General features: G+C 44.9%; 1 protein-coding gene across 4 annotated transcripts in view; it reads left to right on the top strand.

Moving 5' to 3' along the window:
* Positions 1-4,689: 4,689 nt before the first annotated feature.
* The window catches only part of MPND (MPN domain containing), a 35,776-nt gene continuing 22,828 nt past the window's right edge, over positions 4,690-17,637 (top strand). The window contains exons 1-3 of one of the 4 annotated variants that reach the window (XM_030217338.1): positions 4,690-4,765; positions 6,582-6,793; positions 7,965-8,195. In XM_030217338.1, the coding sequence (XP_030073198.1) occupies positions 6,584-6,793; positions 7,965-8,195 (441 nt within the window). In that variant the 5' untranslated portion in view covers positions 4,690-4,765; positions 6,582-6,583. The other 3 variants (XM_030217337.1, XM_030217340.1, XM_030217339.1) reach the window with 3 other exon arrangements.

Consider the following 17,637-nt stretch of genomic DNA (forward strand, 5'->3'; position numbering starts at 1 on the left):
GGCACTTGGAAGTAAATCTACATGTACAGGAAGAATATTTCGGGCCAACCCTGGGGGATTATCTTCTGCCCATACCCCACTAACCTGAAAGCTGTCTGCCAGGGGTAGGTCAACTTGGCTATGTGACTGATGCAGCCGCCATTCTTCCTCAAGGGGGCAGCAGAAACTCAATATACCCTTAGGGCTGGATGCTGGGGGCCGAAAGTAGACTGAAGTCTGGCCATCAGAGTCAAAGGAAATTTGGGCCCTAAGCTTGGACAGCAGGTCTCGACCTAACAAAGGGATTGGACAGTCTGGCATATACAGGAATTCATGAGTGACTATGTGTGAGCCTAATTGGCATCTACGGGTTGTCAGAAAGGGCCTCCGGTTCTGCACCCCCGTGGCACCCACCACTCGGACAGTTTTTCCAGACACAGGCGCTAATCGCTCCGTCACAACAGAATGTTCAGCTCCTGTATCAATCATGAATGGAATTGAGCGGCTCCCTATAGTTAACTTGACCATAGGTTCCTGGGAGCCCAGTTTGTAGGAACCCGGTCTGTCCTATTCGTCCCATTCTGCCATCTCGGCTATCCCGATGATGTCAGATTCAGGAGGCTCATATCTTCCCTCTCGAACTCGGCCTCGGCTTCCTCGATCTCCTGGTCCCCTTCTCAGTCCCTGGCGCCTCTGGGGGCATTCATCTTTCCAGTGCCCTCTTTCCTTACAATAGGCACACTGATCCCTCTCCAATCTTGGTCTGGGATTCTCCCCCCTTGGCCGGGATTGATTGAAGGAATCTCGGGGCCTGGCTGGTGGTCCGGGGTCCCACTTTGGCTTCCCATTAGCTAGAGGTCGACCTCGGTTAAGGGTGGAATTAGTAATGGCTGCCGCTAAAAGGTCGGCCTTCTTCTGCATCTTCCGGTCAGCCTCTCGGCGCACCTCCTGATCTCTATTAATGAAAACCTTGGTTGCGATCTCAATTAGCTGGGTGGTATTCATCCCTGCGAATCCCTCCTGACGCTGCAACTTCTTCCGGATATCTGGCATACTCTGGGCCACCAATGCACTATTCACCATTCTCTGGTTTTCTTGGGCTTCAGGGTCAAATGGGGTGTATGTTCTGTAGGCTTCAATTAGTCGCTCTAGAAAGGCCCCAGGGGATTCAGTTGCCCCTTGGAGAATTTCAGAGACCTTTGCCAGATTAATGGGCCTCTTTATGCCTTTCCTCATACCTTCCAGTAAGTCCCGGCGATAGCCAGACAACAGTTCATAGTGCTGCCCATCATTTGGATCCCAAACTGGAGCTGCGCGAGGAAACCGAGCTCTAACCCACCCCTCTGGGTCCTGTGTCCCCCCGGGGACACGCTCTCGCGTGATGGCCTCAGCATTTTGCAAAATCTTCCGCCTCTCCTCAGTTGTGAAGAGGGTCAGGAGAAGTTGTTGACAATCAGTCCAGGTTGGGTTATGGGTGGCCATAATGCTAGTCACTAGGTCCACCACTGCCTGAGGCTTTTCAGTATAAGAGGGGTAATGCGTCTTCCAATTCAGGAGATCGGTGGTTGTGAAGGGTACATACTGATAGGCCTGTGCCTGTATAACCTGACCCTGATTATTAGGATCCGGTCAAGTGGTAGTTACCTGACGAAGTGGCAGAACTCTCGAGGAGGTGGGAATAGAACCTGAGGTAGAGCTAGGAGCTACCCTCCTATCATGCTCAAAAGTAATTGCAGCAGGTCTAACCCATTCAGTGGAGGTAGGTTGAAATCCTGAGGGATGGGGAGGGGTACTCATAGACTGAGAGGTGGTCACAGGTGAGTCAGTCCATTGAAAGGGATGCCGGGCCCCTGATGAGTGGGTAGGGGTACTAGAGGGAGAGGCTGGGCTGTCAGGAGTTGAGGAGTCAGGGAGTGGAGCCCAAAGTGGGTCTTCGGAGGTTAACAGGAGAGGATGTGGCAGAGGAGGGTAGAGACTGGGTGAAAAGTCCAACCTAGGGTGTGGCAGGTTTTGCACAGGAGGGGAAGAACTATCCGGAGAAGCCTGTGCTGGAGAGGCTTGGGCTGGGCGGCGTGGATCTCTAGGGGTGGCACGGAACCCCAACAATGGGCCATAAGGTGGTGGCTCAAGGTCTGAGGGGTCATCAGAGAGTATGGGTTTCTCAGACAGGGTAGGGGCGGAAGCCACCGATTGGGTGGTAGGCTCCCTAGGGCTCTTTCCCTCTTCTAGTTTAGATTTTCTAATCTTTCTTTGAACTTGGCCTAACATGAATTTTACTGGGGATCCCATATAAGTTTTCAACCACGAGGGAGGGTCAGTCACAAGGCTGTCCCAGGAATCTATATAAGGGAGTTGTTCAGAATATTCTGGTTCTCCTACAACTATGCTGTAGACCTTCCGGATTACTTCAATATCTAAGATGCCACTAGGGGGCCACCCCACTCCCATAGATGGCCACTCAACTTCACACAAGGTTCTTAAAGTACTTGAGCTTAAAGTCTGTCCATAGTCATTAATTAAAAATCCTTTTTTAAAATTCTTAAGCATACAATCTAGGGGGGTAGCAATTTGTCTAGATGATGTCCCACCCATAATGCTTACAGTTACAACACACAAAAGGGAGGGAGTTTTTGGATTTGCGGTAAGGGGTCCGCAGATCCGGAAACAAAAGGGTAGAACAAACAACAATCGCTTCCTTCCGTTGCTGGTCAATTGAACTCGCGTTAATTGAAAACGCAGCTATAAGAAGTCCGCACTCAGTTAATCATTCACGCATCACACATTCCATACAGAAAATCCCACCCAACAATTTCAGATTTCTCAGATACAGATAAGCTCAAGCGTTTTCGCTTCTAGTCCCCGCGACTAGAAGGTACTAGGGCCTTCGCTGAGAGTTGATCAGGCTCTCCTTCCTCAATTTTTGAGGGGCTGATTTACAATTTTCTAGCTAGAATTACAATACAAAATACAGAATACATACCCGGCGAATGTTCTCCAGTCAGTTGGGTGCTGGGATTAATGCAGGATTCATCCCACCGCTGCCACCAAGAATTGTTGCAGGAATTGAGATAGGAATTTGTGATACTTCAGGAGTCAGACAGCACACACCAGTATGAGAGAGAAATCTTCTTTATTTGCCAGCAAACAAAGCAGGACATCAGTTCTAGCTCTCTTCTCTTTCTCTCAGCTCTTTTGTATCATGTGGCTTCTGTCTCAGCTGCTTCTCTTCTGCTGTCTCTCCTGTTGTCTTCCAGCTTTCTTCCTTTCTTCTGACGTAAACTGCTTCTGCTCTTACTTAAATACAGTTTCTATCCCCCTCCTAGCCTAGCCCCCCCTTACTCTCCAATTGGTTAAGGAATAGATTGGTCACTTTGCCTCAACCAATCATTACTTTTGAAATATCAGTTACATAGGTTTGGTATTCCTCAAACTGACCTCTAACCTGGGGCCCCTCAAGCCAGACAATATGGCACTAGAACTCTTATATTCTCATCATGATTGATTTCTCAGCTATAGCTTAAATTGCTTACTGGACTCTGGCATTCATTAAAGAGGTCAAAAGTCAGTCTTACTTAATAGCATACAGATATACTTTCAGGACTATTCCTACAGTTACCTATAATTAATCAAGACTTTTCCTGACCTTTTTCACCTATCAGCTTATACACAGAACTTGCTAGGACCACAGAAAACTCAAAACACATGTTGGCCTCTTCACTGCAGTCTTTGCTTAGAAAATACAGCAGAGAGTAACATTAGATTTAAAAAGGTATTCTACATTTAACTACACAGAGTAAACATATTCTAAAATGAGCATCCTTATAAGACATATTCTAAATATCAAAAACTTGTAAATACTAATCTATTGCCTCTCTCTCTAAATAGTATTTTCTATCTTGTAAACTACAATATATCTGGCTCATGCCAGAGCTTACAAAGGCTGCTCAGCATGCCTAATAATATACAGATGTTGAGCTAGCTTTCATCATTCACCAGGGTGAAAGAAATTCCTGTCTCTGACCTTTCTAACCCAGCCCGGCAAACTAGACTTCTAGTAATCTGAACCAGCCTGCATTCCTTTACCTGCAGGACTGAAGAGAATTCAAACTTCAAGCTTTTAATATCATTTCTTATGTATATATAATTATGCCCATGGCTGCCTCATATCTAAAATGTAAAATTTTACAAAACAACCAGGTGAAGATGTGATTCTATATGTCCCAATGAGAGTTTAATTTTACTTCCATTTAGGCAGATTACAACAGTTATGATGAATGAACCCATCAGGAAACAGGATATCCTCACTGCGATTTAGCCATTAGTGTATTGCATTGAACGGTATTGAGAAATGAACACAAAATACAGAGTTTATAGGTGCTGTTTCTACCAACCACAACAATTTTTTAATCTATTTCAGCGATATTCAATGTTTATTTCGTGATACTTATATCTAGATATGAGAAGCTTTCAAATACATTCAACAGCTGCCTAGGCAGTCTTTTATTTCTTAATAATCTTTTGCTATTGTTTCAATAGCGTTTGCTATTGGTTTAGGTGTAGCAAAGCGGCAACAAGCACAGGCTACTGGCTGGCTTCAGCCCATATGATGGACTAGATAGGCTCACTCCGTCTCCTCCTGCTTTCAAGCAACCTTCTTGGATACGCTCATGCAGCCAATCATAAAAGCGATTTGGTCTTACTAAAACCTCCTTGGGCGGTGCTTACAACCATTCCCACAAAACCCGTGCTCCGGTGTCCTGCTCTCTGACGCAACTTCCTGTTTCCGGTAAGGCGGGAGGGAGGCCTCCCAGGGAGAGAGAAGTTGTGTATTATAGGGGTCGGGGCACCGGAGAAGGAAAGCTGTGGGATTGTTGGTGGGTTTGACAGTTTAGGGTGACATGTTAGACCGAAGAGAGCGGAAGACAAAGGGAGAGATGGCAGACCACGGGGAGGGGAGGCCGATCCCCGAGTGTGTATGACGAGGGTTGCTCGGCGTGTGACTTGGTATCTTTGACATCCACTAGCAGTGTTTTAATTAACATTCATCAACCTGTGCAAGTCTCCGCCTCCCTCCTAAATTTATCAGTCACAAACTATTTTGAAATTAGGATGAAGTCTGGTTTGTTGGGACATGAGCTTTCGAGGGCAAGAGTCTAGTCAGATGCACCTGATGAGAACTCTTGTCCGCAAAAGTTCATACCTCAGGAAATTAACTATAAAGTCCAAGTTATAATATCTTAACGATAGCCCACGTTGAAAACTCCCCCCTCAACATTGTTACCCCTCTGAACATTTTTATCATATAATTGAATTAGATGAAGTAAATAAAGTGTGTGGGGACTATCTCTTTAATAAAAGGGATGCTGACTTTTTTTTTTTTTTTTTTTAGTTGGTATTGGTTTGGGTCATGGGGATTTTTGAAAACTTTTCTTGTGCTGTTTATGTGATTTATTGCTGGTGTTATCTCTGGCACAGCCAGTATTGACTTCAGGTGTTTAGTAAGTGTCCAAGGGCCTTCTTGATATGACCCACTAGGGCAATCTGCAAAGGCATAGAATAGGGATTTATGTGCAGAAAAATGGGCTTTTGAAAATTGCACAATAGCTAATGTGTATATCAGGAAAGTGTTACCAAAGGCTTACAGCTGTACATGAGATTTTATGGAAAAGGTATCCAGTATCCACACAAACCAAGTCAAGCTTCAAAAGGAAACTTCATTTTGAAAACTGAGGTAAAGTCTGGAAGTAAAAAATATCTGCAGACTTTCCACATAGGCATGTTCTTTGAAAGTTGCTTTTTGAGTATTAATTTTCTAATCAGAATTTTTGACAAGTGTTATAATAGCCTGATGTAAGGAACCCATGCACTGATTTTCTCCAGAGTAAGGCCATAATTTGCTAAAACGTTTCTTTTCCCATAGACCAGCAGTTCTCAACTGAGTCCTCGTGCATAGCCAGCCAGGTTTTCAGGATATTCACAATAAATATGCAAATTATTGTGGATATCCTGAATACCTGGCTGGGTGCCCCGAGGACTGGGTTGGGAACCACTGCTATAGATATCAAATGAAAATAAAACCTTAGTACAGTGGTTCCTAAACCTCTCGGGGACTCCCTAGCCAGTCAGGTTTTAGGATAGCCAATCAGAAAATTTCATGAGAGATTTTCATGCATGGCTTCTACTGCAGGGGTGGGAAATCTTGGTCCTCAAGGGCTGCAACCCAGTTGGATTTTCAGGATTTCCCCAATGAATATGCATGAGATCTATTTGCTTACAATGTAAATCCTGGAAACCTGAGTGGGTTACGGCCCCCGAGAACCGATGTTTCCCATCCCTGCTGTACAGCATACAAATCTCATGAATATTCGTTGTGGATATCTTGAAAACTTGACTGGTTGGGGAGCACCCAGGAGGTTTGGGATCCATTGCCTTAGTAACTTGGGACCTGAATGTTTAGGATGCTGGATGCCTTGCTCATAATTTATCCTACCTGATCATTTATGGAATATTTATGCAATAATTTCCAAGTTAGATTTATCTTTTCTCTATTTCTGTGTTCAAGTGAGTTCCCCATCCTAATTTTCTTATTCTCTTGCTCCAAGCCATGGATTCACAGTCCCCTGGAGGTGAGGAAGCATTGGAGGAAGAGGAGGAGCTGGAGGCAAGCATAGAAGATCCTGAGAATGAACAGCCTGGGAAGCCAGTGTCCAGCAGCCGTGGTTGCTTCCTGACCCGGCGGGGGATCACACTACGAGTGCTTCTGAAAGATGGCTTGATTGAGCCTGGGGAGGGAAAGCTGTCCATTTACTATCTGGTAAGGAACACAAAGCCAGATGCTCACCTTGTAGCACCCTAGAGAAGCCATTGAATTTGACTCGCTGGACAGGAAGGTTGACAGTTGCTTCCTAAGCCTCTGCATCATGAAAATGGGCTTTCATGGCTGGGGGAATCAGTTTTATGCTGCTATAGAACAGGGATGTCATCATGACTTATTCTGTTTTTGGAAATCCAGCAGGGAACCTTCCATAAGGTATGCAAAACCAGGAAAGCCTGAGGTTAAACGTGGCTAGCCAGAAGTGAATCTCTCACCAGCTTAGACAGTAAGTCCACCTGAAACTTTGGGTTCAGAAATCTCCCCTTATAGACGACAGTGCATGGAGAGACAGACCATCTTCAAGTACCAATAAATCCAAAATGTGGCACAAAGATACAGAAATATTCACAGTTGTGTTTTGTACCACTAGCCATGATCAAGTGCACTTGTAAAGTGGTCTATGAGCCCGATATTCAAAGGAGTTTAACCGGGCAAGAGAGGATCCTGCCTGGTTAAACCCTTCTGAGCTGATCAGCCACCAGTATTCGGCAGTACTTAACTGGGTAGTGCCGCTGCATATGGGCTCGAAGTGGGCATTCCCTAACTGGCTAGGTTAGGGGAGGAGTTTAGGCAGAGCCACAACGTAGCCAGTTAGCAGTGATTTTCAGTCTGCTAGCTTAAGTATATAGATAAGGTTAGGACAGCAGGAATGTTCCCGGTTACCTTCTGGGTAACTGCAGATATTCAGTGCCGGAAGCCAGACATACCCCAGCATTGAATATCTGGCATTATATCAGCTGGTGAGTAGTTTACAAGCCGTTTACCACTGTGGGCTAAATATCGGGCTCTCGTTCTCTGAATTGTAGCAGGAAGCTGTCTTTGATAGTTACAAGCACAAGTAATGAATTTAGGAGATTACAGTCATACCCAACATACCCTGGCTTAACATGGGTGATGCTCATTGCTGTTATAGTATGCACAAAACTAGCCTATTTGGAGACCCTGCTCCCACTACCCCATAAGCTTTTCAAATACTCTTAAATGTAGTATGAAAACTGGAGAAATATATTCCATGTAGAAAAGCATTAATTATATTTTGTCTGATGAGAACTAAGTAGTTAGAGGATTTTATTCTACGTGTCCCTTTTTTTTTTCTCTTGGCTTTTCTTAGGGCAAGAAATTTATTGGTGACCTCTTACCAGATGGAAAGATTCAGTGGCAGGAGACAGGACAAATCTTTAATTCTCCCAGTGCCTGGGCAACTCACTGCAAGAAGCTGGTGAACCCAGCCAAGAAATCAGGGTGTGGCTGGGCATCTGTGAAGTACCAGGGTCAGAAACTGGACCAGTACAAAACAACTTGGCTTAAAAAACACCAGCCCAATGTACGGGCCACAGATGTGGTAAGGTGTTTCATGATTTCTCTCTTGCCTACATTAGCTACTGCCCAGAGATCGACTTAATGATGTGACTCTGAGCTTTGTTTAGCACATGGCTATGTCTCTGGACTGAGGTCCTATTGGAGGAATCTCTTTTTTTTTTTTCTTTTATTGTGTGATTGTTTTTATTTGATTTAATTTATTTTTATATATGGTAAAATAGTAAGTGATGGCAGATAAAGACCTGAACGGTCCATCCAGTCTGCCCAACTGTCACACTCGTTATCAATTCATGATTAAACCAACAATGAATGTGATGTAAAATACTTGATCATGGTCTTTCTTTGGTGTTTCTGGGACACAGACCATATAAGTCTACCCAGCCCTGTCCTTGCGCTCCAACTACTGGAGTTACTGTCGAAGCCCACTCCGGCCTATGTGTCTTGTCATTTGCCAGGACACAGACTGTAAAAGTCTGCCCAACACTGTCCTCAAGTTCCAGCCACTGAAGTTGGTGTCAAGGCCTTTCCAACCCATCCTAAACCGGATTGCCATATACGGAACACAGACTGTACAAGTCTGCTCAGCACCGGCCCTAGTTCATCACAGCCAGAGTAAGGTCCCGATGTTCAAAAGCAAATGCAGGAGATAATGGGGAGGTTACAACCCAGATACTATGGGAGGGCCTAAAGGCAGTAATTAGGGGGAAAATAATAGCGATACAAGCATATCTTAGGAAACAAACAAATATTCAAACACAAGCCTTACATACGGAATTACTGGATTTAACCTTGCATGCTCAACGGCAACCACTGTCAAAAGAGGATAAAAATCGCATACATGCCATACAACTGGCTCTGAGAGAAATACAACTAGCGGAAGTAGCGGAGCAACTACAACAGGTCAGACAAACACATTTCGAATTTGGCAACAGAACATCGAGATTATTAGCACATAAATTGAAAAAACGTGCTCTAAACTCATATATACACACAATTCATGCAGACGAAGGGAAAGTACACACTAAATTAGAAGACATCAAAGATGTCTTTCATAAATTCTACCAGGGATTATACCAGGCTGAGGACGCAACAACACTACAAGAAATCTATCAATATTTGAACCAGACAAAGTTGTCCAAATTGACAGGAGGGGAAACAGAGATACTATCCCGCCCAATCACCCTAGAAGAAGTGCAGTGGGCCATCCGGAATTTGCCGAACGGGAAGGCCCCGGGCCCAGATGGGTACACAAATAAATACTATAAAAAATACAGTAATTTGTTGGCCCCTGTATTGGTTCGAGTATTTAACGAAATGGACGCTCAACCAGAGTTGCCATATTCATGGCGATTGGCAACTATAACACTATTATTGAAACCCGGAAAGGATCCACAGAGATGTGGGTCATATAGACCAATCTCACTATTAGGGTCAGACTATAAAATCTTTACAAAAATCCTAGCCCACCGATTACAACAGGTGATATCAAAGTTAGTCCACGCTGACCAAACTGGGTTCATAGAAGGGAGACAAACATTCGATAATATACGGAGAGCGATCCATCTCATTCATGAAGCAGGGGACACGAAACAACCAACACTGCTATTGTCTCTAGATGCCGAAAAGGCGTTTGATCGTGTCCGATGGTCATTTATGTTCTCAGTACTAGAACAGATGGGTATATCGGGACGATTCATGTCATGGCTAGCATTACTCTATGCTGACCCCATAGCTAAATTACGAATTAATGGCTCGATCACTGAATTAATACACTTAGGCAGGGGTACTCGTCAGGGGTGTGCATTATCCCCATTACTATTTGCACTCACAATAGAACCGCTGGCCCAAAACATTAGACAACATATGGGTATACATGGTCTGACACTAGGGGCGGAAACTTACAAAATAATGTTGTTTGCAGACGACATTTTGCTTACACTAACCCGAGCTCAAGAGTCATTGGCAGGGGTAATGAAGAGTCTAGAAGAATATGGGAGGTTGTCGGGATTTCGGGTGAACATGGACAAATCAGAGATAATGGGGGTGGGCTTATCTGAAGAGACGAAACAGTCACTGAGACAAAAATATGCGTTCCACTGGGTTACCCGATCACTGCGATACTTGGGGATCAATCTAACAGCTAAAATAACAGATCTATTTGAGGCAAATTTTCCCTATAAAATACATGAATTATTCCAGGAGTTGGAAAGGTGGGAAGGATTGGAACTATCATGGCTGGGACGGATATCAGCAATAAAAATGATAATCTTGCCAAAGATTTTATACTTATTCATGGCACTGCCCCTACCGATTCCTAAACAATTTTTTCGTCGCTTACATCGCAAAGTATTCGCTTACATATGGCAACACAAACCACCTAGAGTAAGGGCAGCCATTATTTTTCAACATAAAGACAGGGGGGGCATGGGAGTACCCAACTTCATTCAATACTATCAAGCTGCCCAATTACGCGTGCTGGTGGCATGGGGTTCCAAAGTTTTAAAGCCCTGGATACAAATAGAGCAACACTGGATGGATATGAAGAACTTAGATACAATACTATGGGTCACGCAGAGACAACTATTAACATATATAGGAGGGGCGCCACTGGCAATACGATTTCCCTTACAAACTTGGAATACCCTAAGACAAAAATTTTTCCCAGGAAGGAAATACTTTAGGCGTATGAAGATACAGACAGCAATGAGAAACCCTATAGGGATAGCTGATAATGTGTTTAAGATCTGGAAACATAAGGGATTAGAGGCTTTAAATCAACTATGGGAAGAAGGGACTATGATTCCATTTGCAGAAATACAAGAAGAATATGATCTCCCAGGGTCACATTACTATCACTACACTAGAATCCACGACTATGTAAATAGGAGGGCAAAAAAGGAATTGAGCATAGACGACACTGCCTTAGAGATAGCAATGGGAGGAAGTTATCAAAGAGGATGCATATCACGGATATACAAAGCATTGGGATCATATAATAATCCACTAACATATTACACCCAAAGGTGGGAGAAAGATTTAAAGATAAATCATGATACTAGCAAGTGGGACAAGGCACTGAGGAATATGCTAAGAGTTTCTATCTCCAGCTCACTGATAGAAAGTGGATATAAAATGCTTTACCAATGGTACATGACTCCTCACAAAATAGCAAAAATGTATAAGAAAGGCAATGGATGGTGTTGGAGGGGTTGCGAAGAGAAGGGTGATATGACACACATATGGTGGACGTGCCCTAAGGCACAGAATTACTGGCGTGAATTAATCCAAACGCTAGAAAAAATCATAGGGAAATCATATGATTTCAAGGCAGAGACATGTCTACTACATTTTCAACCAGCAAACATCCCAATGGCAACACACCGGTTGGCATCGTTGTGGCTAGTCGCTGGAAAAATTACATTGGCATCGGCGTGGAAGCAGCCCACGATGCCACCAGTGATGAAGGTGACACACAAGATGGACTATCTTTATCAAATGTCTAAAATGACAGCGATAAAGTCAGGACGGATTACGCAATTTTATAAACAGTGGGACAAATATTCGACATGGAGGCGGACAGCGGGTGTGGATCTAGACACACCAAAAATAATAGTAACTTCTTGATATCGAACTGAATCCAAACAACAAAATGTGGACATTATGGTCAATGTCAATGATACATGCGGAGGGGGAGGGAAGGGAGGGAGGTTGGAACATGTAAGAAGGTGAAATAGATGTTGTTATAAGCAGTTGTATTTTATTTGTTGAAAACTTAATAAAAATACTTTAAAAAAAAAAAAAGCAAATGCAGGTGCTAGAGGCCATTAGCATCATACTAGCGCGTGCATTTGCCTGCGCAGAATGTTTAGAGTGGTCTTGCGTGGGAAACGAGTACACCAAGCATTAGCACAGATAGCATGCAAATGTAGTTAAGTTAATGTAAATGAGGTCATTTTGTATTACTCCCTAATGCTCAGAAAATAGCGTCTGAAACAAAACTGCTTTTACAGCTGCAAAAAATAATGCCAGGCCAGAGCAGGCGTTAGGCTGTAAGTGTCCAAGCTAAAAAATAAATGAATTAAAAATGCATGTATGTAGGCCGCAGAAATTTGGTTTTACCAGGCCCATGCGCATAGGAGCTGAGCTTACCACGGAACTTTTCTGTGCTATGATCGTGCCTATATTTGTATCTCATTAGCATTGAGCATTAGGGCGTTCTTCTGCGCTGTTCTGGCGGTATTTTTTACAGTGCTATTCGGAACAGCACCAATGTTTTGAGCATCAGGGCCTAAGCGTCTCTCAACACATCCACACACACGCAGCCATTTTAAGTTTGTTTTTTTTATCCTCTGTGTTCATCCTACGCCGTTTTGAATTCTGTCACTGTTTTTTGTCTCTACCAATTGCCTCGGGAAGGCATTTCAGGCTTTGACCACACTCTGTGAAAAAGCGGAGTATCAATATATAATACCTTCAACAACCCAAAGTCTTAAGTAGGTACCATCACTGCAAGTTAAATTATCTAGACTGGACCGCAGTACCAACTCCTTTCACATGAAGTACACAGCCTCATGATTCGCTCAATTCATCATCGGTCCTGTCAATAGCTCTAACATATTTGATGTACTCTTTATTTAAATCAAAAGTTTCTATGGATTATATTTCAGTTGCTTTTCTAAATAAAATCTGAGTCAAATAACTCATCTCAGTAAGACTCTCTTCATCAGGACCCTAGCCGATATTGGCCATGTTTTGCCTGTGCTGCTTCAGGGCATGGTCCTAGAAAATGTGAGATTACATAAATAATTTTTAACTTAGATTTAAATATATTAAAATAATGCACCTACAAAGTGCCTATTTATCTGGCAAATCTTACATTTTTCTAGGACTGTGCCCTAGAAAACGGTAACAGTACAGGTGAAACATGGCCCATGTCGACTAAGGTCCTGATCAAGAAAGTCTTAACTGAGATGTTATTTGACTCGGATGTTATTTAGAAGAACAATTGAGATATAACCCATGCAAACTTTTGATTAAATAAAGAAAGAGTATATTCAAATATGTTAGAGCTTTTGATGGGACCGATGATGAATTGAGCGAGTCATGAGGCTGTGTACCTCATATGAAAGAAATCGCTACTGAGGTCCAGTCTAGATAAGAATTTAATTTGCAGCGATGTTACTTAAGACTTGTTGCAAAGTACTGGGTTTTTGAAGGTATTAGTATGTTCAGTAGCATATCAAGAGATTAAATAAAATAGTGTTTGAGGTTGAAAGCTTATGGTTGAGGCTCTGAAAATCTAGGGCAGGGGTGCATATGTTACTTGTCAAGTCATATTCGGCAGGTTCATTGCAGATTCTTGCGCTTTACGATTTGGTCTCGCGGCAGCTACGCACACTTTCTCCTATCTTATGGTCGTAGTCGCAGCGCCGCTCATGGAACAAGGGATCCTCGTTTCATCCTTACCTAGATGACTGGTTAATTGGAGAAAGTCTTATCAGCAGAGCTCTCAGGTCACGCACCGGGTGGTGCATTTCTTTCAGTCTCTGGGTGGTGAATGTAGCCAGGCCTCTTATTTGATCTCTCATCAGATATCTCTAATTTTCTCTCATTGGTTGGTCAGATTGACGCAGAGTCTTTCGTCTCCTCTGCAAGCAACCCAGTTTATATTTTTTCTTGGGGACCTTGGGCCTTTGGTCATTTCCTCACTCTATTCTGCAGAGTACAATTTTACTTTCTAGTTCCCAAGAAGGAATTTTTCCTTCATCCTATTTGGAATCTCAGGGCCATCAATCGCATTTTTTAAGTATCTTATAGTTATCACAAGAACCTTAGTTCCCTCATAGGGATGCTTCATGCAGTACATTTTTTGGCAGAAGTTGTTTGTATATATTTTTTTCTGGGGGACCACAGCAATTCGTTTCCCTTCAGGTGAATTTTGTTTCCCTACTGACAAGCAAGGCGGGGAGAGCTATGTTGGTCTTTGCCATGGCAATCGGTTATGTCATCCGCAAAGGAGGAGCTAAGAGTATACTCTTACGTTTGTAGTCAGTGAGGGGTAGACATTCGCTTAACTGTCTTTTCAGCCGCCCATGTGGCGGCAGTCGAAACGTTACAAGTCATTTTTTGTTAGTTGTCTCATCCTGCATTCAGGTGAATGGACTCTCATCTTTTCTGCCTTACTTCCTCACGCCAACACTTCAGGTCTATCTCTTTTGGCCTTTAGGCTCACGAACATTTCTTGCTTATTCCATTCAGCAACAGTCTTGACGGAGATAGGGATAGGCACTATCGTTTAGCAGGGGTCTTTCAACCTTCTATATGCGTTTCTTCCGTCAACTCACTATTAAAAAAAAAAAAAATTTCCATCTTTCTTCCATACCAGGCTTTATTTGGTCATAGGTTTTGGCTCTGCTTCAGTAGTTCTTTCTATGCGGCAGTTCATTTTTTGCTGGTTTTTCATATAGGATTACTCTTTTCTCTTCTCCTGCAGATTGCAGTTTTTTTCCTGTTTCTGAGGTCCGATACGGCCTCGTCTTTTTGGAAGTTCTCGTTTACTTTAAAGTTCTTAGTCTCCTTCACCTGACAGGCCGAAATCCTCTTCCACTCACAATCTTAATCTTTCAGCTCTCGTAGGTTCTCTTTTTGGACTGTTTTTCTTCTAGTGTCCTTTAAGGTTTTCCTTTTAAACCTCTGTTTCCTCAGCGACCCTCCAGACCGGTCAAGACGCTTGGGTTATGCACGCCTACCAGCAGAGGGAGACTGAGAACACAAAAACTGAACCAAGCATAAGCCAGCAGCCAACCCCCAAGCAGCCAGTAAATCTCAGTCTCCAGCAGAGGGTAGACGTGCAGCCTGAGCAGTCAGTCTGGTCTGGTAGGATTAGAGATTCTGATTTTAGTACCCTGTACTCAGAATTTGTGCTTCGGGGAAGCGGGTCCGGTGGGGCTCCCTGTTCCCCTAGGGGTTTGCACCCGTGTCCGGGTTTTGCCCCTGCTGTACCTTGTGTGAAGGTAGCCTGGTGCCTCGGCTCCTGTGCTACAGGAACCTTGAGAGCCTTAGCCCTTGTCAGTATATAGCAACTGGGCTGTTTGCTGTGTGTGTGTGAAAAAAAAAAAAAAAAGAGAAACAGGAGTAAAAGGAGGAAAGCAAGCAGCAGACAGTGCTGTTCTGCATCAGAACATTTTGTTGTTTCTCATTTTGGGGGCTGGCAAGGGTTTTAGTGTGGTTTTGAGGAAGGGAGTAGAGCTGGGGCGATTTTGGCGGTTTGTGTGTGTACCGCTTTAAGTTTTAGCGATGTCGGCGGGAAAGGCGGCTCGTTGCCGTTCCTGCGCGCGTCGGGGGATTGAAACGCCCGGAGCTCCGTGCAAGTTTTGCGGTGAGCCTAAGCATTCTCTCTCTTCCCCTCCGGTTTTGTCTGCTGAGGTTTTGGGCGGCAGTAAGGGCCTCCCGGGGTCTGACTCAGGTTCTGGTGCGGTGGCGGCGGTCCAGATTTTGGCGGGAACCGCCGCCATCTTGGATTCGGCTCCTCTGGCGATCCCGGCCCAGCAGGTGGTGGAGGGCCCGGGACAGAATGTTGGGTGCTCTCCAGGGCCTTCGGGGGCTATGGGATTTCCACCGGAGTTTGTCTGGTCGATGTTTCAGGCCTGGCAGGCAGGTGCTTCTCAGCCGGATGTACAGAAGGGGGCAGCTCCTTTGGGGGTCAAGCGCCCACGGCTAGACTATGTGGAGGATCCTGATTTTTTGTCTTTCCCTCCCTCGGAAGATGAGGGTAGTGGATTGGGTGATGAGTTCCCTTTAGATATTGATCCTGAAGAGGAGGGGTCCTTCCCAGGGGAGGATTCCTCGGTGGTAAGGATTTTTCCTAGGGATGAGCTTCCAGAGCTCATTGATCAAGTGATGTCTACACTTAGGTTTGAGGCTCCTGAGCCGGTTGTAGCGGAGGTTAAGCAGATAGACCCTTTGGTTAAGGGCATTCGTAAGGCTTCTCGTTCTTTCCCTATGAATCAGGATCTGAGGGATATGATCTTACAGGAGTGGTCCTCTCCAGATTCAGCCTGTCGGGTGGTTAAAGCGATGGCGAGACTTTATCCTATTCCCCAAGAGGATAGGGATTCTTTTAAATCTCCTACAGTGGATGCGGTGGTGACGGCAGTCACCAAAGCTACTGCCATCCCGGTTGATGGGGGGACTGCCCTCAGAGACCCTCAGGATAGGAAGTTGGAGTCTTTTGTTCGGCGAAGTTTTGATCTCTCGGCCTTGTCTCTGCAAGCCGCTCTATGTGGAGGTCTAGTGGCTCGGGCGTGTTTCCGTTGGGCTGAAAAGCTTCTGGATGGTCCCGCGCTGGACAGGGCTTCCGTGGTGCAGGAGTTAGCCAAGTTGGAGATTGGATCTTCCTTTCTGGCAGATGCTAGTTATGATTTGTTGAGGGCTTCGGCGAAGAATATGGCTTTGGTGGTTGGAGCTCGTCGGGCCCTGTGGCTTCGTGGATGGACTGCGGATGCGGCTTCTAAATCCAAGTTGTGTTCGCTTCCCTTTAAAGGGTCCATGCTTTTTGGAGAAGAGTTGGATAAATTGGTGCGTGGTCTTGGGGAGGCTAAGATTCCGCGGTTGCCAGAATTGCGACCTAGAGCAGGGGGTCGCGGCATGTCAGGGCGTGCTCGTTTGAAGGATGCCCGGCGCTATAGGCCAGGTAGGTTCAGTGCGGCGTTTAGAGGCAGATATTTTCAGCGTACTCAGCCCTTTCATGGGGGTCGTCGAGGAGGACGAGAGGTCTCGGGGGGAGCTCTGTCCTCCGGTCGTGCTTCTCAATGAAGGTTTGCGGGTCCAGCCTCTGGTGCGAGTAGGTGCTCGGTTGAGTCAGTTTTATCAGAGGTGGGCCCATATCACGACAGACCAGTGGGTCCTCGAAGTGGTGCGAGACGGGTACGCCTTGGAGTTCGAAGAGTTTCTGCCAGATTTCTTTGTAGCCTCCCCATGCCGCTCTCGGCTCAAGGCCAGGGCAATTCGGCAGACTCTCTGGCGGTTGATAGATTTAGGGGCTGTAGTTCCGGTGCCGGTTACAGAGAGGGGGACCGGTTGTTGTTCGATTTATTTTGTGGTTCCCAAAAAGGAGGATTCCTTCCGGCCTATTTTAGATCTAAAACGAGTCAACGGGGCGTTGAAGGTTCCCTCGTTTCGCATGGAAACGTTACGGTCGGTTATAGTAGCGGTTCAGTCGGGAGAATTTCTCACTTCTCTGGATCTGACGGAAGCCTATCTGCATATTCCCATTCGGAAGGCGCATCACCGGTTTCTTCGCTTTGCGGTTCTAGGACATCACTTTCAGTTTTGTGCTCTGCCGTTCGGTCTGGCTACGGCGCCGCGTACTTTTTCCAAGGTTATGGTGGTAGTGGCGGCGGCTTTGCGGCAGCAAGGAGTATTGGTTCACCCATATCTCGACGATTGGCTGATTCGAGCCAAAT

Source organism: Microcaecilia unicolor, chromosome 11, assembly GCF_901765095.1.
Source record: "Microcaecilia unicolor chromosome 11, aMicUni1.1, whole genome shotgun sequence".
Taxonomy (NCBI): Eukaryota; Metazoa; Chordata; class Amphibia; order Gymnophiona; family Siphonopidae; genus Microcaecilia; species Microcaecilia unicolor.